The 25,906-nt window shown below is 25.0% G+C and overlaps 2 protein-coding genes across 3 annotated transcripts; one reads left to right on the top strand and one right to left on the bottom strand.

Moving 5' to 3' along the window:
• The first annotated feature begins 966 nt into the window (after positions 1-966).
• LOC122512981 (cilia- and flagella-associated protein 206-like) lies at positions 967-16,334 on the top strand. 2 transcript variants are annotated; one of them, XM_043629190.1, is made up of 13 exons: positions 967-1,233; positions 1,338-1,503; positions 1,774-1,954; positions 4,315-4,484; positions 5,043-5,289; positions 8,332-8,461; positions 8,641-8,748; positions 8,872-8,974; positions 9,102-9,169; positions 11,443-11,591; positions 11,672-11,770; positions 11,838-11,973; positions 15,909-16,334. In XM_043629190.1, exons 1-13 carry the CDS (start codon positions 1,141-1,143, stop codon positions 16,131-16,133), a joined length of 1,875 nt encoding a protein of 624 aa, XP_043485125.1. In that variant the 5' UTR covers positions 967-1,140; the 3' UTR covers positions 16,134-16,334. The 2 variants fall into 2 exon arrangements, with proteins under 2 accessions (XP_043485125.1, XP_043485126.1); XM_043629191.1 differs by having other exon boundaries at positions 1,166-1,233; positions 1,385-1,503.
• A 3,195-nt stretch (positions 16,335-19,529) lies between these two features.
• Positions 19,530-25,509, bottom strand: LOC122512974 (upstream activation factor subunit spp27). Its single transcript, XM_043629182.1, has 5 exons — positions 25,359-25,509; positions 23,975-24,065; positions 21,807-22,099; positions 21,241-21,509; positions 19,530-21,140 (listed from the first exon to the last, which is right to left on the bottom strand). The coding sequence occupies exons 1-5, from the start codon at positions 25,399-25,401 to the stop codon at positions 21,024-21,026; spliced, it is 813 nt and encodes a 270-aa protein (XP_043485117.1). The 5' UTR covers positions 25,402-25,509; the 3' UTR covers positions 19,530-21,023.
• Positions 25,510-25,906: the final 397 nt, after the last annotated feature.

Genomic DNA, 25,906 nt, shown 5'->3' on the forward strand with positions numbered 1-25,906 from the left:
TTCGCTATATTTTTACTCATCGCCTAGTTACAAAACGCAATGCAATGGTTGGGCGCGTAAAATACCTCAGGTTAATTACATGGATTTTTACAGTAAAATACCTCGTATTTTACTTCAAAAGTTTTATACACAATGTATTTTTTGGGAGAGGGGGGTAAAATACGTATTTTACATATGTAAAAAACCAAGTATTTTACGTCAAAAACCTCGAGTGACGCGTCACTTCCCAACACTGGCTGCAGAAGTCTGAATGCTCCTTTAGAATGAGTTAGAGAAGGATAAACAATATACCTATAAAGGTACACTCTCACCTCACTGCCTGCCTGCGCAGGCAGGCGCCATAAGAGTGAGAGAGAAAAAACATTTAATTTGAATTTTCTTACTCTCTTACTCTTATGTGTTACCATGTCAACCTGCAGGCAGGCAGGCAGGCAGTAGGAGCTGTGCTAGCGCCTTTAAAGAAGCTTCTTTAACTTTTTTTTTTCTTTAACTTTTAAGAATTTAATTATTTTTAGAATTTGCAATTAAAAATCTTTCAACTTCGATTTTCAAAAACTTTTATAAAATTCTTGAACTTGAGACCTGTAGAATGAATAATAGTTAAAAGTAATCACTTTTTAGTTTAAAATCAAAATTTAATAAATAACATTTTTTTTATTTTTTACGAAGTTTTGATATTTTTAATTTTAAGCAGAAACTGTTTGCTCTAACGAATATTAGAATATATTATTAATTTATCCAGTGCTATGTACTTTTTATCACATTTTTCATTATACAATGAGAAATTTTGATTTTCATGAAATAACTGACGTCAGTTTGATGTCTGACAAAAATTGAAATTTAGTAAAAAATTTCATAAAATAGTAGAAGTAAATTAATTTAAGAAATTATAGTAATATTAATTATCACAATTAATTGACATTAAAAAAGCGTTAAATTTTAGAAAAATTATAATATTAAAAAATTACAATAAATTTTACGTTACATTGGATTGACGTTGTCACTTTGGATTACTTAAAAATTTTGACATAAAACACACGTTTCCATACAAATATCGACCAAATAGTTTTCAATTTTCTTCTTATACCTAATACATGAGGTATAATTTAGAAAGAAAGGCGTTTTCTTCTATTTCAAATAATGGATTTGATAAAAAAGGATTTAATAGAAACAATAACTAAAGAGTGCAAAAAAAGACATATTGATGTATCGAGTGATTTAGTTTCCTTTCTAGTACGTTAAAAACTTAATAATTATAATTAATTAAATATATAATATAATTTGAGTATAATATTACACATATTTATTACTAAGGTTTTTTTTATAAATTTCGTTAGTTGAGTTTGACACTATTAAATCCTGAATATTCGATTGAAAAAAATAGTGAAGAGGAAATTTTGAAAGTTGTATCAGTTTTGGTAAAAAATTTGCTGAACCAAAACAAACCGCATTTAGTTACTATTAAAATTCAACTTTATTTCGCAAAACACTATTTTGATAGAGGTGAGTTTTATTTTCTTAAAATTTATTTAGATATACTTTAATGTAGAAAAAAGATTTCAAGAGATTTTTGAAATTGGCAATGATGCTCAGCATCGAAAAATATTTTTTCTTATTTTTAGTGATTATATTTCAAGTCTCATGAAATTCTAGAACAGACGCACTTTCTAAAAAGTATAAAAAAATTTGATTTACAATTGTAAATAAAAATTTAAAAAATGTATTAATATTAATAAATACTAAGTAGATAATTATTTTTACAAAAACAAATAGATGAAATTATCAAGAAACACAGATTGCGACTTCACGAGAAGACAGCTTCTCTTGTCAAGGAAATTTGTGAAACGAAAAAATTAGACTCCGATAGAGACATGGAAAAATTGTATCAGAAAATTTTAGTGGTAATAACATTATTGAGTGGCTTGGGGAATCCAACAATTCCTTCAGTTCTCAGGTGAATGAAAGGGGGTGCCTGATTATCCCATAAAAACATTTGATAGTATTTAACACCAATGATTCATTTCGAACTATAAAATTTACTCGAATTTTTGTCATTTCGAATTATAGAATTTCCATAAATGTTTATATAGACAAATTATATTTTATTTTAATTATTATTTAATTGAATTGAATTCCTGCAATGAATTTTATAATTCATGAAAGAATATAAATATTTATAAAAGTAATTTAATTCTTGCGAGGAATTTTATAAAAAATTTTAAATAAATTGATTTCTTTCGACTGATTTTATGCAAATTCTAATTTAAATAATTGAAATGTTACGAAGATTTTTACAAAAAATGTTTTAAATAATTGGATTCTGTTTGGAAATTTTATGACAATAGTAGATATTGAAAATCATTGAATTGCGAAAAGTTTTTAAAAATAATTACAAACAATTTAATAAAATTTTCGACAATAATTGAATGTGTGGTATTTTATTAAATTTTTTTGAAAAAAATTAAATTCCTAAAAAGCATTTAATTATTAATGAAAATAGTTAAATTCTTACAAAAGATTTTATTAGAATTTTTTTTAAATAATTGAATTTTCAAGAAAAAATTTATTACTTTTAAAAATAACTGAATTCTTGTAATGGATATTGTTATTTATGAAAATAATTGAATTCTTGGGAAGAATTTTATTAAAATATAAAAGAAAAATTAAATTATTCAATTATCTACTATTTTAATAAAATTTTCCAAAAGAATTCAATTATTTAAAAAATTTTTTAATACAATTCTACATAAACATTTAACTATTTTTATAAACAATAAAAATTTCACAAGAATTCAATTATTTATAAATTTTTTTAAAATTTCTTCGTACTAACTCCACTATTTTAAAAACTAATAAATAACAAAAATCTTGATAAATAACAAAATTCTTCAGAAAAATTAAATTATTATTATCATAAAGAACAAAGTTATTCGCAGGAATTCAATTATTTTAAAATATTTTTTATAAAATTCTTTGTAGAAATGCAATTATTTTCAAAAATAACAAAATTTTTACCATTAAATTATTTTTAAAAATTGTAATACAATTTTTGTCAAGAATTCAATTATCATTATATAAATATCAAAATTATTCGCAGAAATTCAATTATTTTCCAAACTTTTAATAAAGTTCTTGACAAGAATTCAATTATTTTTATAAATAACAAAACTTAAAATAATTGAATTTTCGGAAATCATTTTTTTTTATTTATTAACATAATTGAATTCTTTCCAAGAATTATTTATGTAAATAATTGAATTCTTGGGAAGAATTTCATTAAAATCTAAAAGAATAATTGAATTATTTCAAAAAAATGTATTTAAAATTGTATTTAAAATAATTGATTTCTATCGAACAATTTTATTAAAATATTTGAAAATAATTGAATTCCTGTGAAAAATTCTAATATTTTGGTAAATAATTAAATTCTTCCAAGAATTTAAAAAAAACATTTTTTTTTTAAATAATTGATTTTTTCCAGGAATTGAAATATTAAATTTTTAAGAATAATTACATTTTTTGAGCAATTCCTATAAAATTGTATTAAAAATAATTGAATTCCTGCGATGAGTTTTGTTATTCATGAAATTAATTGAATTCCAGAAAATTTTATTAGGTGTATTTATAAAAATACTTAATGGTATTATTGCGAAAAATTTTATTAAAATGTTTAAAAAATTGAATTTTTGTGAAAAACTTTATTATTTTTGAAAATAATTGAATTCTTTATAAGAATTTTATAAACATTGTTTTAAATAATAAATTTTTTTTCGAAATATAATAAATATTGTGAAAATTTTATAAAAATAATTGAATTCTTGTAGAAAACTTTATTTGACATATAATTGAATTTTTCGATTAATTAATTGAAAATAGTATTAAAAATAATTGAAATTCTTCGATGAATTTTACTATTTATGAAAATAATTGAATTCTTGCTTAGAATTTTATCAAAAATTTATTTAAAAAATGGAATTTCCATGAAAAATATTATTATTGCGAAAGTAATTAAATTATTGTAAAGAATTGTATAAAAAATTTTTTTTTTTAAATAATTGAATCGTTTTAAAGAATTTGATTATAATTTTTGAGAATAGTTTTTTAATTCCTAGTATTAGCGAATTTAAAGTAGTGGAAATTCTTAAGAAAAAACAAAAACAGTAGCTTTTAGTGGCTGAAATCTAAAGAAAAGTATCCAAATAGTAGCACAACGTAGAAAAGTAGTAAATAGTAGCTTTTAGTAGATGAATGCGAAGCCTGAAAAAAATAAATTAAATTAAGCATGGCTCAAAAATTTTGATGAATATTTTTTAGAGAAGTGTCACTGGCCTTACAGAGTGTTTATCAGCCTTCTGAATTGTCTCGTTATATAACTTTGCAAAAGAAAGAGAAAGAAGAGCAATTGATGGAATTAATGTGCATTGTGGCGGGCATTCGTCTCTTTAATAGAGATTGTGAACGAGGAGGAGAAGGAATCGATGATTGTAACATTCACTCAAATCTATTTTATTACATTCTCCTAAAAGTTTCTCTATTTCTCTAAATACTCAAAAATATTTTACTTATCAGTCGTAATCTTTGCCAGAAGCATGTATATTTAGAAATTTCTTAATTTGAAAACATTTTACCTAAAAATTTGAATTTCAATGCGGATAGAGTTCTCAAAAATGAAAAGGAACTTTTAACTGAGAATAATTTTATTTTATAATTATTAAACTTATAGGGGAGACTGTGGCGTTATAGCCAACTTTTGATTCAATTAAATTACAATATTGTTTATTACGACCAGGTCTCCTTTAATTATTATAAAGTAAATCTTAAGTGATTTACTTTTTAAATAAATTGAGGCCTTGGATCCAATAACTCGCCCGACGCTCGAAGGCACGCGCTAATACCAGTCGGGTAGCAGTGAGTGGCCCAGAGGCGCTCACTGCTCACTGACTGGCAGTTGCGCGTTCCTCCGAGCGTCGGGCGAGTTATTCGATCCAAGGCCTCAATTACTTTGATGATAAAATAATAAAAAAATGTTCACTTTCTGTCAGTGCCAAGCATTTTGCAAGAAGCTGTAAAGAAAACTCAATCATCAATAATGGAACTTTTGGAGCAACTTATGCAACGAATCTACAAGTTTACTTCTGCAGTGGAAAATGTCCTTCATCTTGAACTTTCCGATTATGAGAAATTTTCCTCCGGTAGTGATAAAAAATTTACGAATTCCATTACAGATAGCGATATACAATGGTCCATTCAAATGCTCGCGTCCCTTCGCCAGCAAGAAATATACGTCAGGTTGACAATTTTTAATAAAAAATCTAAAACGAAAATTAGAAGTTACACAATCAGCCAAAAAACTTGCAGTTAACTTGCAGTATATGCTTACCACGTAAGTTGTGCAAGTTTACACTGCAAGCTTCTGACAAATGAACATTTTGTCACTTGCTACAAAATAACATTTTAAAATTGTTTGAAGTCCATAAAAGTCAGTCTTTTTGAAAAATATTTAATTTAATTGATTTAATTTAATTTGATTGAAAAAAGACGAAAATTTTGAAAAAGTTAGAAATGATTGCAAAGATTCAATTTTTTTCAAAAGTAATACAATAATTCTTCACAAAAATTCAATTATTTTCAAAAATTTTTTTAAATTCTCGTCAAAATTCCAATTATCTTTATATAAATAATAAAATTCTTCTCTGAAATTCAATTATTTTCAAAAAATTTATTAAAATTCTTAGCAAAATTTCAATTATTTTCAAAAATTTCCCTCAATTCAATATCTATTTTAAAAAAATTTTCCAAAAAAATTCAATTATTCAAAAAATGTTTTAATAAAATTCTACGTAAACATTTAACTATATTTTCATAGGAGAACTTTGTTCTTCATGATAATAATAATTTAATTTTTCTAAAGAATTTCGTTATTTATTATTATTTATTAAAGTAATAGAGTTATTACGTAGAATTTAAAAAAAAAAATTATGAAGAATATTGACTTCCTGTGAAATTTTTATTGTTTTTTAAACAATAAAAATTTCACAGGAATTCAATTCTACATATAATTTTTTTTAAAGTTCTTCGCAGGAATTCAATTAATTTTAAATATTTTTTATAAAATTCTTCTCAGAAATTCAATTACTTTAAAAAATAACAAAATTTTTATCAAAAATTCAATTATTTTCAAAAATTATCATAAAATTCATCACAAAAAATTTATTAATTTTAAAACTTCTAATAAAGTTCTTGACAAGAATTCAATTATTTTATATAAATTACGAAATTCTTCGTAAGAATTCAATTATTTTTAAAAAGGACAAAATTCTTCGAAAAAATCCAATTATTTTTAAAAATTGTAATACAATTCTTGTCAAGAATTCAATTATTATTATAAATATCAAATTTCTTCGCAAAAATTCAATTATTTTCAAAAATAACAAAATTTTTAACATGATTCAATTATTTTCAAACACTACATAAAATTCTTCACAGAAATTCAATTATTTTCTAAACTTTTCATAATTTTCTTTGCAAAAATATTCAATTATTATTGAAAAATGTAATACAATATTCTAGACAAGAATTCAATTATCATTATAAATAACAAAATTCTTCGCAAAAATTCAATTATTTTCAAAAATAACAAATTTGATTTTGCTTCCTCAGAAAGGAAGCTTTGTATTAGCAAAATTTTGGATTGTCATTTTTTGACATATTTATAAATTTTTTTTTATTATACCTAATACTTTAGTACTTTATATATGCACAGGAACTCCCCGTATAAATGTTCTAAATAAATAAAAAAAAATTTCGACGTATTTTGACCTCCGAAGTCCAAAAAACGCATTTTAAAAATTTGTCCCGATGTGTATGTGTGTGTACTAACATTACATTTGCCTCAATATCTCAGAACGAGAAAGAGCTAAAGGCCTCAATTTTTTTAAAATTGTAGGTCTCCCCGGGGGACATAAAATGAGAGTATTTTCAGCCCGATTCATGAAGTTTAACTATTTTTTTTTTGCATTTTTCATTTAGTAAAAAAACGTTTTTTTGGACATAACTTAAAAAAATGTTAGGACACTTATAAATCTTTTTTTTTAGTTTTGTAGAGTTTTTTCACACGCATCTTTTGAGGCCTAATTGAACATTTTTCGTCCATATTAACCGGAGATATTAAACTTTTAAAAATAAAAAATTTTGGAAAATAAGACTTTTTTAAAAATTTTGTTAAAAAATGTAGAAGTTTAGTTTTCTTTTGTATTTAGTTTTGTAGAGTTTTTTCGGATGCATCTTTTGAGCCCCAATTGAACATTTTTCGTCCATATTAACCGGAGATATTAAACTTTTAAAAATAAAAAATTTTGGAAAATAAGACTTTTATAAAAATTTTTTTAAATTATGTAAAAGTAACTTCAAAAAATTATTACCAACTTGAAGAGCATTAAAAAACGCTTCGATTGACCTATTTTTGAATCTGATTCGGGCAGAAATTATGAAATTATTGGTATTTGAAAAATCAAAAATTGTGGAAAATATCATTTTTTCAACATTCTTGTTTATTAATTTATGTGTAATTATTAAACTATTATTACCATCTTATAGAATATATAAAAACACATTTTTTAGACCAAGATTTAATGATTTTTAACCCTTTTATAAAAAGTAATTCTTATATTTCAATTATTATTATTTCTATGAGGAAGCAAAGTGTTCATGAAATGAACACCAAAATTATAAAAATGTACAACTTGGCAGCGGTTTTTTTATTTTCTTCAATATATTTAATTGAAGAATTTCCAAATAAAATCGAAATTTCACGTTAAATTGTTTTGTAAAGAAATGGATTTGAAAATTCTCGTAAAAAGAACTTTGTCGAAAATTATTAAATTTAGAGAAGAATTTTGGTTAAAAATTGTAGAAAATAATAATTGAATTGAAATAATGAAAGTAATTTTGAAGAAGTTGCAGTTACAATATTCTTATAATGTAAAATAATGATTTTATCACGCGGTCATTTTGAATTATTAGAAAACATGAAGATACCGATTATTACCGATTGATTTCTTTATGTTTTATAGTTATGAAAAATTTTATTTATAGTTTTAAGTAAAATTTTTTCTTATTTGACTTGGACTGCTTATATTTTTGTCAGTAATCGGTCCGTAATTTTTCATTTTTGGTCCGTAAAGTCCGTATTTTTAAATATTTTCACTGGCTCGAGCCCTGTAAGTTTGTTGCAATTTTTTGGCTAAATTAATGAGTATTAATGAGTATTAGTATAGTAATTTATTGATATATGTGAAAAACTGCATATTTGCTTACCAAATTTGTATATAGAAAAATTCTTTGCGATATTGAACATTCTGAAAATGATTTCAAAAACATTTTGGAGCGACTTCAAAATCGATTTATCAAACTTCACGAAACAGTTCGTTACAGAACAGCAATTCCAACGTCCCAAGTTTACGTGAGTCAGAATGGTCAGAATAAAACAAAAAAAATTGATACAATTACTATTTTATGAAAAGTTACTTTTTTGTTATGATGTTAAAAGTTTTCGGTTAAATAATAATTTTATTAAAAATCATCAATGAAAGTACCTAATTAAAATTTGGTTAAATAATATTTAATATATTTTGCTCTTAGCCGCAGTTTGTAGACTTGGCAGATATTTGGATGAATTTTCAGGACGAGGTGATAGTGCTGAGCAACATTAACCGTTTTCTTTGGCAACTACAGTGTCTTTATACGAAGGTACATAATTCTATATAATTATGTAAAAAGAAATTTATTGTTGCACTGTTTTAATTGAATATTATAAATATTGGGCATTATATAGTGATAAAAATACAACATTGTGAAAAATTCCGTTTTCAGATTATGAGTGTAGATGATGAATGTCTTTTGAACAATATGATACAAGACGTCCAAGTTTTATCCGACGCTGAAAGATTAGAGAAATCTATGGGATATCTAATAAGTAGGTTATGATTGACTAATCACATTAGCAAATAAAAACAGAAATATAATAAAAAATGTGTTGCTTAAAACATTGAAAAATTAGAAAAAGCTCAAGTTTAACTCCTGACGGATTCTTTCCATTTTAGCCGAATGTGAAGAATGCGAACTTTATTATCCAAACTCTGTGAAGGATTTTGAAAAGATTAATTTAGAGGTAAATTTTGTTTACATTTCCAGTTGAATTTATTAAAATAAGGTAATTTGAAAGCTATTGTTACAATTTATAGTAAATTAATTAATTAATCAAACTTAATGCAAGAATTAATCAATAATTAACCCTTTGCTGAGGACCGCAGAGATGATTTCAAGCGCATGAACATATTTTTGTTATGCTTGATTTTAACAACTGAATTTTGTAAATTAAAAAATTTTATATTTTCAATTTTTGAATGATTACTGATTCAAAATTTAAAGAAATCACTTATTATTAAATATTCTTGTTTATTATTCAAAAATTTTAATAAAATTTTTCGCAAGAATTTCATTATTTTTCATAAATAATAAAATTCTTTAGAGCAATTCAATTATTTTCAATACAATTTTACTTAAATTTCTCGAAAGAGTATAATTGATTTTTAAAAAATTAATGAAATTCGATTATTTTCAAGAATTTTTAAATAAATTCAATTATTTTCAACAATTTTAATGAAGTTCTTTTAAAAATTATTATTTTCGAAATTTTAAAGAAAATTCCTTAAAAAAATCCAATTGCTCTAAAAAATTCAGCTAAAATTGTTTGAAATAATTTAATTGTTTTTATAAAATGTAAAATCCTCCGCAAAAATTCAATTATTTTCAAAAATAAGAAAATTCTTCGCAAGAATTAAAATATTTTCATAAATAAGAAAATTCTTCAAAGGAATCCAATTATTTTCATAAATAATTAAATGTTTTAGAGGAATTCAATTATTTTCAATACAATTTAAATAAAATTTGTCAAAAGCTATTTTTAAAAATATTATTTTAAATTCAATTATTTTCAACAATAATTCTGATAAAATTCTTGGAAACAATTCAATTATTTTTATAAATTGTAAAATTCTTGGCAAGAATTCAATCATTTTTGTAAATAATAAAATTCTTCTGAGAAATTCAATTATTTTCAATACAATTTTAATAAAATTTACATGAAAAAATTCAATTATATTGAAGATAATTTTAATAAAATATCTCTAACAGGTTCAATTATTTTAAAAAATTGTAATAAAATTTTTCTAAATAATTCAATTGTTCTCAAAAGTTTTTAATAAAATTCTTTGTAAATTTCAATTATTTTCAAAATTTTCAATTTAAAATTATTTAAAAACATTATACATTATTTTTACGAAATTTAATGAAATTAGTCAAAAAGAAATGTAATTATTTACAAAAACTCTAATAAAGTTGTTTTAAAGAATTCAATTATTTAAAGAAATGTTGATAAAATTCTTGAAATGAATTCAATTATATTTAATTTTTTTAAAATACTTTACAAGAATTCTGAAAATAATTGAATTCTTGAATAGAATTTTATTGAAATAATTGAATCCCTGCGAAAAAATGTACTATTTCTGCAAATAATTGAATTTTTGCAAAATTTCAAAAAATAAGTGAATTTTTTAATAGAATTTTATGAAAATTGTATTTAAAATAATTGAATGTCTGAGAAAAATTTATTTTTTATTGATATAATTGAATTCTTACGAAGAATAATTATAAAAATAATATAATGTTTCCTGGATTTCAATAAAACTGTATTTAAAATAATTAAATTCCAGCGAAACTTATATTATTTATGAAAATAATTAAATTCTTAAATTGAATTTTATTAAAAGTATTTTTTAAATTAATTGAATTCTTGAGAAAATTCATTTTTTTTGTTAAATAATTGAATTTTCGAAGAAATCAATTAAAATTGTATTGAAAATAAGTGAAGTCCTGATAACAATTTTAGGTATTATTTATTTAAAAATAATTAAATTTTTTACGAAGATTTTTATTATTTATAAATTGACTTTTTGCAAAGAATTTTATTACAATTATTGAAAATAATTGAATTCTTATTAAAATTCAATTATTTTCAAAATTTTCAGTAAAAATTATTTTTAAAAAACTCCACTATTTTCAAGAATATTGAAATAAATTCTTTAAAACAATTTTTAATTATTTCAATGAATTTTAAGAAAAATCTTGCCAAGAATTAAATTATTTCCAATACAATTTTTAATTACATTTTCTCGAAAGAATTCAGTTATTGAAAAAAATGTTGATAAAATTCTCGAAGTGAAGTCAATTATTTTCAAATTTTTTTACAAATACTTTGCAAGAATTCAATGATTGTTAGTACATCAATATTCATGTAATTTTAAATTTAATTTGAATTTTGACCACAATTTTGAGAATATGTTCCATAGTGCAGCTCTGATTATTATGTAAAATTATCTTTAGTTCATTGGATTTTGCGCCTGGACATTTGTGCAAGGTAAAGGATTTCTTTTACCAGGAAATCCTAACATTGGAGTTGCTAAATGGAAGGGAAAGTATTTCGCCTTCAGTTCTTTGGAAGCAGCCCGTGAATTTGGAAAAAATCCAAACAAGTTTGTAAATCTTGAAACCAACTGAAAAATACGATAATTATTTGAAATTTTAATATTTAATCTTTCAATTTTCATTTTAGGTGTTTAATTGAAATTTTTGATTTTATACGCAAACATCCGGAACATGTGTATCTTTTCCAAATCTACAACGACGTGGAGGCTATAAAAAATCAAGAAATGTATAAAAAAAACTTATTTATTTTATTGTGTTAAATTAATGGAAATATTGTAATTCTTTCTTTTCAGATTAACTACTGATATATCTCTGCTGACAGTCCAACAAGATCAAGAAGTTCAGACCGAGTTGCATGCTGTGTCCTCTTTCATCGACAATAATTATTCATCTAATATTTGGGATTATAGAAGAAATGCTCTAAAATTAGTAAATTTCAATTTATATAAAAGGGGTCATACTTTAATTACGTAACGCTTTTTTGCAATTTTACTTCATCTCTGAATCAATTGATTTAAATAATTTTCCAAAAGTTCTTCTAGAATTCAATTATTTAAATACAAAAACTCAATTTTTAGGGTTTCGTGGCCAAGGGCCAAAACCCTTATAGCGAGACTTCGGTGTCCGTCCGTAGTTTTTATGTCTTAAGTCTTATGTAATAAGTCTTAAGTCTTATAGCGAGACTTCGGTATAAGAAGGTCTTAAGTCCTAAGTCTTAAGTCTAAAGTCTTATAAGTCTTAAGACAACATAACAACCGTTGCCATGGTAATCGTTGCTATGTTAATGGTTCCCATTACAACCGTTGCCATGGCAACCGTTACTATGATAATAAAAAAAAATTTCAATCTTAAGTACAAAAAAATTTCTAAATAAATTATTATTTATTTTTTTGTCATTTTAGGCCACGAAACCCTATGATGTAGGCGCATTGCGCCTGCTTCTCTGACTGATTTTTTTATAATAATTGTAACTCTTCATAATTTTTTCTTAAGTTATTAAGGTATAATGTTTTCAAAAAATTATAAAAAAATGCTTACAATAAATTTTTTAAAAATATTTTTAAATAATTTTTGAAAGATAATAGTTTTTGAAAATAATTGAATTCCCGCTGAAAATTTTGTTATTTTGAAAAATAATTGAAATTTCGCCAAGAATTTAAAAAAATTTTTTGAAAATAATTGACTTTTAGAGAAGAATTTTATTATTTATATAAAAATAATTGTAATTTTGACGAGAATTTAAAAAAATTTTTGAAAATAATTGAATTTCTGCAATCATTTCTAACTTTTTAAAAATTTCCAAAATTATATCGCACAATTTACGAACTTTTCGTCCTTTTTCAATCAAACTACGGACTTTACGGAGCTTTTTTTTAAAAAAAACTGATTTACTGAGAAAAACCAAAATCACAATTCACTCTTGATTCTTTCTATGAAAAAGCAATTATAAAACCTTTAAAAGTTTTGTATAAGCAATAATACATATTGAATTGCGAGACAGAAAAGGCCGTAGCAGTATAAGCATGTAAAAATGGCCCCCTCTTGGATTGGGTCCATATTTAGGAAATAATTTTGACCTATTATGAGACTTATTTTCACCAAGTTTCAACTCGAAAAAAAATTTTGTTTTTGAGTTATACAATTTTTTTTCCCTCCGAAATGGCTGAACCGATTTTCATGAAAAAATTTTTTTTGTACAATACAATATGAACAGTTAATAAAAAAAAATTTTTCGACCAAATTCTAACAAAAAAAGTCAGTAAAAAGTCAGTAAAAAAAAATTTTTTTTTAATTTTTTTTTAAAAAACATTTTTTTTTATTGAAATTTTTTTTGCACAACCGCCATTTTTTTCTATAAAATAATAGTCATTTCAAGAGTAACATATATTTTTTGCAAGATGATTGAAAGGGTACTTCATACTTTAAAAAATAAAAAACCGATTTTTGGCCCCTAAATAGTACAGTTTTCTATATAAACGAGGGGCCAACATTTTTTAAAATTACATTAAAAATTAATTAATACTTAAATTAAATTTCTAAAAAAGTTAATAATATATGCCTGTTTATTTTAAATATTGATTTTTTAGTATGTACAAGGTTTATTAAAAAAGTAAATGGACGTACACTACCGTCGGGAATTACCGGTACGGCTACACGCGCACGGCCCAAAAACATGTCAATCACTGAGAAAACGATTTATTTGATTCAAAAAAATTTTGTTTAAATCAAACTTAAAATATCTTTGCTATACAGTCAAACAAATTTCAGTTTAATTCAAACATATTTTTTGGTTCATTTATAGAAATAATATATTCAATTCAAACAAAATTTAAGGTTGATTTTAAATTATTTCTAATCAATATTTAAGTTTGGATCAAACATAACATTTTTAAACATATTCTTTGTTTAAACCAAAACAGAAAATATATTTGAATTAAACACAATTATTCAAACAAATATTATTTTTGAATCAAAGCAGTAGATATTTTCTATATATATTGGGATCTCACGAACCGATTAAGATTTTTAAACTCTTTTGGTCTTAAGTTAAAGATAAAACTTAAACCTATGTAAATTTCAAATTTCTTCTACAATTATTAAAAAATATGCCAAAGTTGAAAAAACTTCAAAAATAATTTTTTTTTTGTAAATTTTTTTGAAAAGTTGACTAAAAAATCAATATTTACAATAAACAGGCATATATTATTAACTTTTTAGAAATTTAATTTAAGTATTAATTAATTTGTAATGTAATTTTAAAAAATGTTGGCCCCTCGTTTATATAGAAAACTGTACTATTTAGGGGCCAAAAATCGGTTTTTTATTTTTTAAAGTATGAAGTACCCTTTCAATCATCTTGCAAAAAATATATGTTAGGGTGCGATCCCATGAATGCAGAATACGTCGACCGAAAGCAGAAAATTATGAGAGTGAAAAGAACAACAATATCTATCTATCTCTTTCGGACTCATGATTTTCTGTTTTCGGTCTACGTATTCTGCTGTAATGGGATTGCACCCTTACTCTTGAAATGACTATTATTTTATAGAAAAAAAATGGCGGTTGTGCAAAAAAAATTTCAATAAAAAAAAAATGTTTTTAAAAAAAAAATTTAAAAAAAATTTTTTTTACTGACTTTTTACTGACTTTCTTTGTTAGAATTTGGTCGAAAAATTTTTTTTTATTAACTGTTCATATTGTATTGTACAAAAAAAATTTTTTCATGAAAATCGGTTCAACCATTTCGGAGGGAAAAAAAATTTTTGAATTTTTTTGAATTTTTCAAAAAAATTGTATAACTCAAAAACAAAATTTTTTTTCGAGTTGAAACTTGGTGAAAATAAGTCTCATAATAGGTCAAAATTATTCCCTAAATATGGACCCAATCCAAGAGGGGGCCATTTTTACATGCTTATACTGCTACGGCCTTTATTAAGTTTTTAATGATAGATCGTCCAACGTCCTTCCGGCAGGACGAAAAAGACTCAGGTGAGTCCCTCCGAAATCACTAAAGAAAACTAACATGGATCCAGATAAATAAAAAATGATATATATCATTGGAAAGGTAACGAAACAAGCTTTCAGCGCATATAAATATCGAGCTTGTAAGTTCAAAACTAAGGGCTGGGTAGTTTGAAGAAGTTACATGTTCCAAAAATTCACATAATTTTTAGTCACAGAATGACGAAGCCCGGTCCTGCCGGCAGGACGCTTTTCGCTTTATTTAAGAGACTGCCTAGCCCAGGTTTATAAATTTAAAGACTCGATATTTACATCATTTGAAAGCTTGTTTCATTACCTTTCCAACGATATATTTAGTTTTATATTTATCTGCTTCCATATTAATTTTATAGAGCAATTTCGAAGGGACTCGCGCCTGAGTATTACTCAGATATACTGAACAATATTAAAAATGAATTTTTTTTTAATTGAACAATTAGGTTTCATTCTTGGAACGTTTCTGAAGAGAAAGAGACTTGTCCGGTCAAAAAATAATGATTTTTGGGGATTTTACATTAAATTTACGAAAAAATGTTTTTTTCACTGTTTAAAAACATAGCAAGTTTGAAGGCTTTGAAAAATGGTTTAAATTATTATTTTAAAAAGTCAAAAATATGGATTTTTTTGTCTTTTCGTCTACTTTAACCCCAAAGAGTGCCAGAAAAGAAAAGTTGAATTCCCTTTTTTTAAAAGCCTTTTTTCCGGAACGTCCTTCCGGCAGGATGGGCGCTTGGACGATTTATCATTAAGGATTTACCAATCCGTTACTATGGCGACTTAACAATATTATTATTTTTAAATAAAAAAAAATTTAAGTATAACATTATATTCTAATGAATTTAGAATACATTTTTATATTTTAGGCGACAATTTGTAAATTGGCAACAAGAAGTACGCAAACAAAAAAATCATACTTCAGACGTGGAAATGAGAGTCAAGCAGAACCATCTAAAAATCAACAAGTTCAAACAAGAAAGGAAAATAGCACAAACACAAAAAAAATTCAAACTTATGTTTTTGGTTTGCGGGGTCGGCGTGATGATGCTCAACACGTTTTTACCATTGTCGAAGATGATTTTGACAAATGATGAACATTTTAACGTAAAACCTCAACTTGAAAGCCGTTCAAAAATGCCAAACCTCATCTTAACAGCTTAACTTCTTTTCTTCTGATGAATTTTAACAAATTTTTAGTTATGTTTTCAGGGCTCGAACCAGTGGAAGTATTCAAAAATTCAGACTTTACGGACCAAAAATTAAAAATTACGGACCGATTACAGACAAAATTATAACCAGTCCGAGTCAAATAAGAGAACATTTTACTTAAAACTACAAATTGAATTTTTCGTAACTATAAAACAAGAAGATATCGATAACTCCGAGAGATCGTTTCTTCATGTTTTATAATAATTAATGACCGAGTGATAAAATCATTATCAATACAATTATTATTTTCAAGAATTTTTAACTAAAATTCTTCTTTAAATCAATTCTTTTTAATAATTTTCGAAAAAGTTCTTTGACAATTTTCAAATTCATTTGTTTACAATATTCAATTTTACGAAATTTCAATTATTCGTTAATTCTTCATATGTGGACGTCCACATGAAAAGGGCCCATATTGTCGGTTCCAGTTTTCGAGATAATCGCAATTTAGTAATTTTGGAGCAAAATCTTAATTTTTTTTTATTTTTTATTGTCAATCTACATGTTTTGACAAGTCGAATCATGCGGTTTTCATTAATTTATCGATAATTTAACTGTTTGATTTCATTGGTTCTTTAGAAAAATAAAAAGGGCCCATTTTGTCGGTCATTTTCAAAAGTAATCCGAATTTTAAAAATGGAGGTGTAGAAAAATTTAAAACCTCTCGATTTTTCATCTCTAAAGTGTCCTGGACTGTAAACAATTCTTATCTGAATAACTTCCGAGAAGAACCAGAGATATTGAAGTTAGAATCTTTTTTTTTGTAATTTTCGAAAATTTGAATATTGCGTCAATTTTTTCATAATAGAGACTGTCAAAAAATTTTTAATAAGTGTAATATCTATTCTTTTTCTTCAAATGACACAATAAAATTGTACCTAATCATTAATCTTGTAAAAAATGGTTTTTTAATAGAAAAATTCTCCTTTTTAGAAAAGGGCCCATATTGTCGATTTTTAGTACTTAAGTACGAAATTTTTGAAAATTAAGAGAGGGGATGGTTTTAAAAATTTAAAACCTGTTGATTTACATCTTCAAGGTGCCCTGAACTGGAAACAATTCTTATCTGATTAACTTCCAAGAAGAACCAGAGATACAACAATTAGTTGGTATCGCAATCTTTAATTCCGTTTTTCTCGAAATGAGGTTTGTGGCGTTCTAAACTTTGAAATTTCGTAACTCAGCGAATTTTTAACCAAAAAAGTTCTAAGACCACTCAAAATTTTCCAAATTTTGCCAGAAATACGCCCATATAGATAACTCCAATAGTGCCAAAATGGGCCCTTTTCATGTGGACGTCCACATATATTAGAAAATAAAAACTTCAAATAATATAACAAAATTCAATTAAACTTTTTCAAAAAAATTAATTTCAAAATTCAATTATTTCTTAAAATTCACGCTATATTGCTTTTAATGTTCAATTATTATCTAAAATTTTTTTTTAAATCAATTTTTATTTGAAAATTCTTCGAGAATTCAATTATTTAAATACAAAAATAAATAATTTATTGAATAATTGAATGTTTCTTAAAATTGAATTCTCATAAAGAATTTTATCAACAAATTTTAAATAATTGAATTCTTTCGACGAATTTTAATAAAATTTTTAAGAATAATTACATTTTTCGAAGAATTTGATTAAAATTGAATTAAAAATAATTGAAATTCTACGATGAGTTTTATTATTTGAGAAAATAATTGAATCCATAAGAAGAATTTTTATTATTTTTGAGCAATATTTAATTTTTGCGAAGAATATTATTACTCTTGAAAATAATTAAATTTATACAATAATTTGTAACTTTTCCAAAATTAAATTTTTTTCTGTGTTTTTGAATAAAATTCTTCTATAAATGCATTATTTTTAATAATTTTTGAAAAAGTTCTTTAAGTATTTTCTTTATTTGTATTTAATTAAATTTTAAAAAATTTAAATTATTCGTAAATTCTTCAATTAAATATATATTAGAAAATAAAAACTTGAAATAATTTCAACAAAAATCGGCAATTAAACTTTCTCAAAAAAATTAATTCCACAGAATTGTTAGTCAAAAATATGAAAAATTCAGATTCTCAAAGATTTTTTAATTTGAAACATTTTCAAAATTTAATAATTGAAATCCATTTTTAAATCAATTTTTATTTAAAAATTCTACTAGAATTCAATCATTTACATACAAAAAAAACAATTTATTGAATTATTGCTTATTTCTTAAAATTGAATTCTCATAAAGAATATTTTATCAATAAATTTTTAAATAATTGAATTTTTTTAACCAATTTTTTATTTATTTATTTATTTAACAAGTATACAAGTATATTATTTTAATAAAATTTTTAAATAATTAAGTTCTTTTGACGAATTTTAATAAAATTTTTCGACGAATTCGATTAAAATTGTATTAAAAATAATTTAAATTCTGCAATGAGTTTTATGATTTATGAAAATAATTGAATTCCAGTGAAATTTTTATTATTTTATGAAAATAATTAAATGTTTGCGTAGAATTTTATTTAATTTTTTTTAAATAATTGAATTCTATTGGGTAATTTTTTTTAAAATAGTAAAATATTGAAAATCATTGATTGAGGGAAATTTTTGAAAATAATTGAATTTTGAAGAAGAATTTAATTATTTCTAAAGATAATTGAAATTTTGACGAGAATTTTTAAAAATTTTTGAACGTAGAATTTTATTAGTTTTAAAAATAATTGAAATTCTGCAATGAGTTTTATTATTTATGAAAATAATTGAATGATTGCGAAGTAATTTATAAAAAATTTGTAAATAATTGAATTCCAGTGAAATTTTTATTATTTTTTGAAAATAATTAATGTTTGCGTAGAATTTGATTTAATTTTTTTTAAATAATTGAATTCTTTTGTGGACAATTTTTTAAAAATAGTAAATATGGTAAATATATTAAAAATCATTGAATTGAGGAAAGTTTTTGAAAATAATTGAAATTTTGCCAAGAATTTTATTACTTTTAAAAATAATTGAATTTCTGCATTCATTTGTAAATTCTGTAAAATTCTCCAAATTATATTGTAGAATTTACGAACTTTTCGCTGTTCCTCAATCAAATTACGGACTTCAAGCAAATTTACGGACCTAGTTCGAGCCCTGATATATATGTATGTATATTGACAAAATTCAATATTGGATCTATGAAAGAAAATTTAATTCATCATGTAAATTTTATAATTTTTTTAAAAACAAATGTGACGTTATTTTTGTAAAAAAATTAGGTTAAAACGAAATAAACGCACACTTAAAAAAATGAAAGCAATGACTTTAATAAGACACAAAAATCAAGTACACTCATGAACAATATACAGATTTGTAATTGTAAAATGCATAATTTTTTGTATAGAGAACATAAAATTTTTAAGAGTTTATTTTTACGAGGCTATGGTTACTATGTATTTAGAGTAAACATATTTCATACATAATACTCAAAAATTTTGAAGATATGTAACTAAACTGAAGAACTAATTATTTTGATACGCATATATATATATATGTTTACCAAATGTTGACAAAATATAACTAATGACTTTTATTTCTTCTTTCATGAAATATTGTTTCCAAAAACCCTTTATCTTCATTTGTGATAGGATAAAATTTTACTTTAAATAGAGAGCGATGCAATTTTACATGCATCTGTAAAATTTCATTAAAACTTGAAATTTCGTCAACTTTTTTAAATATTGATTGAAATTGAAAAAATTCGATAAAAGGGTTTTTTGTTTGTTTTTGTTTTTAAAAAAAAGATCGACTTTAATAATTCTTTTTGTTAATGTTTAATATTTACCATTGATGCCCGTGACACTCATTGAATTTAGGCAAAAACTTAAAAGTAAAATTTATATCTGAAACGACACAAGTTCTACACAAGTTGAAGTGCAGACAAAACTCGCACTTTTAATTCGATAACTTTGTACCGAGAAACAACCACTTCAGTACTAAGCCTTAAATCCTTAGGTAAATTTTTTACACCGAAAAAACCTACTTTACGACAATAATTAGTAATTACATGTTAATACAATTAATCCTCGCTTAGTTGTAATTTCAGTGTGCCACTGTAACTATTATACAAAAAAGATAAAAAGAATTATCTTCTTCAATGTAATCACTTTTCTGCATGATTTCAGGATTCCGCTTTCATTTTCTCAAAAACCATTACATTTTTCATTATCATCTTCAACTTCATAATAATCAGTTGTAAAAGAACATTCAGTACGACAAATGTATGTAAAAAAAAATTATCAACATTTGAAAAAAAGTTTATCAAAGAATTAAAATTCATCGCACCAAAATTCAGATATCAAGAAACAAACAAAACCATTTATACAAAATAAATTCAAAACTCGTCAAATCTTTTTTTTGTCTTTAAATAAAAAAAAGCAACTGGTGCAGCGTTTAAAGATTTGACTCATTTTAAAAAGTAGAAAAAAAGGGATGTCGCGAGTGGCGTACCATACACAATCGAAACGTTTCAAATGCAAGTTTGATAAAAAATAAACGTCGGTCAAAGAGAAAGAGAGAAAGAGTGAAGATATAAAAAAAAACCGTTTGTAGTGAATGATGGGCAAAAATCAATCGCACAAACGGATTTCATCAAAACTTGTAAAAGAGGTGTGTGTGTATATGTGAATGGGATTATCCGCGAGATACTTTACTGCCAGATATTATAATTGCGGAATCGCATCGCGGAATTAAGTTGTACAATTTAATTTGTCGGAGACTGACTTAATCTACTGATTTAATCTACGAAGTGATTTTTGAGGTACTTCATCATACCGAAGGTCCTGAAACGTTTCACTCCTATTACCTTCATCAACTCATCGTCACAGATGGCGAATTGCTTGTTCTTGGGATCCTAAAAGAATTAATAATAATGTTAGTTTATTGAAAGAGAAATTTTTAATTTGCAAATATTAATTTTTCCTAATTAGAAATCTAAAAAAGTTGATACTTACGTAGAGATTTCTCTCTTTGATGATGCTCCAGACCTTTTTAACAACTTGGTGTCTAGCCATTTCCTCGGCACCGACAATGGCAGCCAATTCTGGTGAGAGCGTGATTGGCCGGGTATATCCACCACCACCTTTACCCTTGGCTCCCTTTTTCGCAGCAGCACCGCCGCCGCCGCCACCACCACCACCTCCACCAGACTTTTTGTTCTTTCCCCAATCCTCATCACTGTCGCTGTCGCTTCCCTTCTTCTTTCCCTTCTTAGCTGTTTTTCCTGTTTTTTTTTTACAAAAATAAGTTAATTATTCGATTTTTTCCAGAATTTTTCACGAAACAAGTTAATTATTTGAATTTTCACAGAATTTTTCACGAAACAAGTTTATAAGTTAATTATTTGAAAATTAGAAATTAGAAAGCTATTATAAACTCTGCTGTCGAAAATAAAAACCTAGTAAGTCGCGCATTTGTCGTAAGGTTGAAAGTCGCTTACTTTTGTAAGCGACTTTCAACCTTACGACAAATGCCCAACTTACTAGGTTTCTACTTTGGACAAAAGAACTCTTTGCCTTACCTTTTTTAGGAGAAGGTTTGCCCTTCTTTGGACTATATTCCTCGTCACTAGCGTCTTCGTCACTTGCACTCTCCTCATCGTCAGATGATCCCTTCTTGCGTTTGTTAGCTGCCTTTTTGGGAGGACCTCTCTTGGCGGGCTTCTTCTCCTCCTCTTCCTCTTCCTCCTCGGAGGCTTCATCTTCCTCTTCTTCGCCATCTTCAGACTCCTCACTGGCGGCCTTCTTCTTCTTCTTGCCACCGTCGTCTTTCTCTTGCAAGCATTCCATAACTAAATCGTCCACTTCCTTTTTCCTAAAAAAAATAACAAATACTACTTTAAAAAACGAAATTTTATCATTTAAATTTCATGTAAAAAATAATTTCGATTCAATAATGAATTTCAAATTATTTCGTTACATAAACTCACCAGAAACATTGCGAAGTTAAATTTTAATGTTTCGATATCAGAAGTAGAATTTTATAATTTAAAAAGTCAGGATAGTTTTACATTTATTTTGCAAATAAATATTTTCGAAAGAAATTTAATGTTTACAAAATTTGTATACACACGGAGAGAATATATATTAAATTTTTTAACAGTATTTTACAAATTAGGGAAAAAGTGCGACAAAGTGAAATTTTTATATAAAAAATACTAAAATTTTAAAAAATTTATGTGAAATTTAGTAGTTATTTAAAAATTTAATTAATATTCTTGATATTTGATATAATTTGACTAAATTTCACATAAATTTTTTTAAAGCTGAGTATTTTTTATATCAAAATTTCGCTTTGTCGCACTTTTTCCTCAATTTGTAAAATACTTTTACAAAATTTAATATATGGGGCATTCTCCGTGAAATTTCGAAATTTATTTTTAGTAAAACAATTTTTTTCGAATTTTATATGAAAAACAAGTAAATACTTATTTTTTTATTTTTCTATTTGATTAAAATTACGGAAGTTGTGATTTTTTAAAAATTTAACGTCTTCAGAAGCAGAAGACTTTTGAAACACTTTTTTCTCTGTTACAACAAAAAATAATATAATATATGCAAAAAATGTATTTTTTCTTAAATATTTCAAATACGTGATAAAAAAATGACGTTAATAAAGCGAAAATATTAAATAAATTAAAATTCCGTCTAAAAAGTGATTTTTCTTAAAACCGAAGTTTGAAATATTCTAGAAAAAAGAAATTTTTTGCATATATTATATTATTTTTTTGCTATAACAGAGAAAAAAGTGTTTTAAAAGTCTTCTGCTTTTGAAGACGTTAAATTTAAAAAAAATCATAACTACCGTAATTTTGATTAAAAAAATAAAAAAAACATGTATTTACTTATTTTTTATACAGAATTCAAAAATTTTCAGTAAAAATTTCATGAATTTCCCCATATTAATTAAATTTTGTAAAAGTATGTTACAAATTGGAGAAAAAGTGCGAAATTTTTATATAGAAAATATTAAAGTTAGAAAAAACTTTTGTAAAATTTAGTAAAGTTATTTTAAAATTTAATTAATATTCTTGATATTTGTTATAATTTAACTAAATTTCACATAAATATTTTTAAAGTTTAATATAAAGAAACAGGTATTTACTTATTTTTCATATAAAAATTCGAAAAAAATTATTTTCATAAAAAAAATTTTGAGTGGAAATTTCACGGTCCCATATTAAATTTTAAAGTATTTTATAAATTGGGAAAAAGTGCGACATTGAGAAATTTTTATATAAAAAATACTAAACTTTAAAAAAATTTATGTAAAATTTAGTAGTTATTTTAAAATTTAAATTTCGCTTTGTCGCACTTTTTCCCAATTTGTAAAATACTTTTACATTAATATATATTTTCTCTCCGTGCATATGACTTTGATACGAACTTTTTTTTATTTTTCTTAATTTGTTAGAAGGGGAACGAGGTGAAAACCTAAAATTCAACAGTTTCACACAGAGATCCTTTAATTAATTTTGGATGTTTTACACTTATTTGCATTATTTAAACGCAAATATTGTAAGTAAAGCATCCATGTGACTAAAATTAAGGTTACTCCAAAATGAGAAAAATAATTTCATATTTGATTAAAGAGTAACTCCAAAAGTTTTGATATAATTAATTAATTAAGTAAAAATAATATTAATAATAATAATAAATTACATAATTTGTAATCAGTTTTTATGTTTACCTTTCAGAAAGGTCAATGTCCAATTTCTCTTCAATTTGTTGTCTAACTTTCTTGGCAGACATTGTTGAGAGATCAGCATCCTTGAGGATGGCTAAACAAAATTAAAATCATGTAAGTCAAATAAACACATACATAGTAAATTTTTTTTAAATAATTCTATGAAAATATTGGAAAATTAAAAAGAGAAAAAAATGAAATAAAAAAATAATAATTCAAAGTGTATCTAATGGCAATTAATCAATAAAAAAGTAAAATATAGTATATTTAGCAAAGTTATATTGATAAAAGATATGTTAAACAGATAAAAATTTTTGCTTTGAAATTCGATCGAGCTCCAAAAAATGGTTCAAGTGCGCATTTACCTGGCCTTTAGGGACTAATAATACTGAATGCGGCGGGAAACGGGAATTGAGAGAAAAGGTGTATTGAGCGCAGATGGCAACCCGTGGATGTAGTCAACAATCGACCCGCTTCTTAATCAAAAATGTCTGAAAGTAAATCGAGATGCGGCAAACTACGCCGCGTATTGCTATCTCAAAATCTGCATTGTCGACTTCGTTCCTCCCAAGTCAATTATTCACGTCTTTCTACCAATAAATTCGAAGCAAAAATGAAAAACCGCTCACCCGGAAGCGCAATGTAAAATACTCGGCGACGCAGTAATTATTTCATTTATCACTGAAAATACAACTCTCCGATTGTAAATAACGATTAATAATCGACTGTAAAGTCCACATCTACTTGTCTAAAAACGTTATGAACAAATCAACATTTCACATAGGCGGGAAAAATGAGAAAACCGTCAAATAACCTTTTTTTGCAATCTGTAATGCCTATAACAATGAATATCTTGTTTATTGAATATACAATGACGGAAAAAATTAATAAGAAAATTTCACGAAACTTCTAATTAGTTTTTAAGAAAATTTGAGATTCTAAGGGTAAAATTACGAGACAAACGCCTCGTTTTCATTGCACGCCACTACCGCCAGACGCGTCATATCAGAGAAAAGACAACGACGCCCTAAGAAAGTTCACTTTAAGCGAAAATCAGCGAAAAACAGGCAAAGTACCTGAATATGGAAAAATTTAATTTAAAAATTCCCCAACTCTCACAGTACTCGAAAAAAAGTTTACTTGTTTGATAATTGAGCTACATTGATGAACGATGAAAGACGAATATTCGCGTACAATGGCCGGCGTTGGGCACGCCACTCAGAACATAGAACGTTTTTCAAGCTCGATTCACAAGAGTAAAGCGCGTGTTTTTCTTATCTTTTTCACTCGAAAATAATTGAAAATTATGTACAATAACAAAGATCGATTAACATTTGATAGTTTAGAATTGGAGAATCAACGTAAATCAAAGGTATTTTAAACTCACCGGTGATTTCTTTGCGAAGATCGTCCTTGGAAATATCAGCCATAGTGATGTTTCTCGTTGTACGTTCTGGTTGCAACTGAGCCGATGCCGACTGCCGGCACAGCGAACTCCCATAGCGTTGGACAGTCCCACTCAGAAATAGGTATTCTCTTAATTTTGGGAATATTATTCAAAAATACATAACTTTTAAACCACAAGTTAAAAACGAATAAGATATACACTAAATTGTATCAGTTTTTTATTTTCTACATTTTTCTTATGACGCCCCATGCATATTATTGCAATCCCAGAGTTATGTTGAGAATATTCTTGAAATTTGTAAGGAAAACTTTTTATTTTGATTGTACAACAGAGCATAGATGTAGCGGCGTCACGGGTACAGTGGAACCATTATTGGTCTCGTCTTTCCAAATAAATTTGCTTTCGGTAAGAAATATCTTTTTTTCTACTTTTCCAAAGGCAATATAATATGGACAAAATCGAACTAATTTTTTTTTCTCTACAATTTTCCCATCATGCCCCATCCTTTATATTTTGACTTGACATTA

The sequence above is a fragment of the Leptopilina heterotoma genome, unplaced genomic scaffold (assembly GCF_015476425.1).
Source record: "Leptopilina heterotoma isolate Lh14 unplaced genomic scaffold, ASM1547642v1 Lhet_130, whole genome shotgun sequence".
Taxonomy (NCBI): domain Eukaryota; kingdom Metazoa; phylum Arthropoda; class Insecta; order Hymenoptera; family Figitidae; genus Leptopilina; species Leptopilina heterotoma.

Bases quoted from the DNA above. Each gene is read 5' to 3' on its own strand.
- LOC122512981 (XM_043629190.1), top strand. From the start codon at position 1,141: ATGGATTTGATAAAAAAGGATTTAATAGAAACAATAACTAAAGAGTGC. The intron at 1,955-4,314 runs GTGAATGAAAGG...AATATTTTTTAG, and splicing joins ACAATTCCTTCAGTTCTCAG to AGAAGTGTCACTGGCCTTAC. The intron at 11,771-11,837 runs GTATAAAAAAAA...CTTTCTTTTCAG, and splicing joins GCTATAAAAAATCAAGAAAT to ATTAACTACTGATATATCTC.
- LOC122512974 (XM_043629182.1), bottom strand. From the start codon at position 25,401: ATGGCTGATATTTCCAAGGACGATCTTCGCAAAGAAATCACCG. The intron at 24,066-25,358 runs GTGAGTTTAAAA...AATTTTGTTTAG, and splicing joins TCTTCGCAAAGAAATCACCG to CCATCCTCAAGGATGCTGAT. The intron at 21,141-21,240 runs GTAAGTATCAAC...TAATTCTTTTAG, and splicing joins TCAAAGAGAGAAATCTCTAC to GATCCCAAGAACAAGCAATT.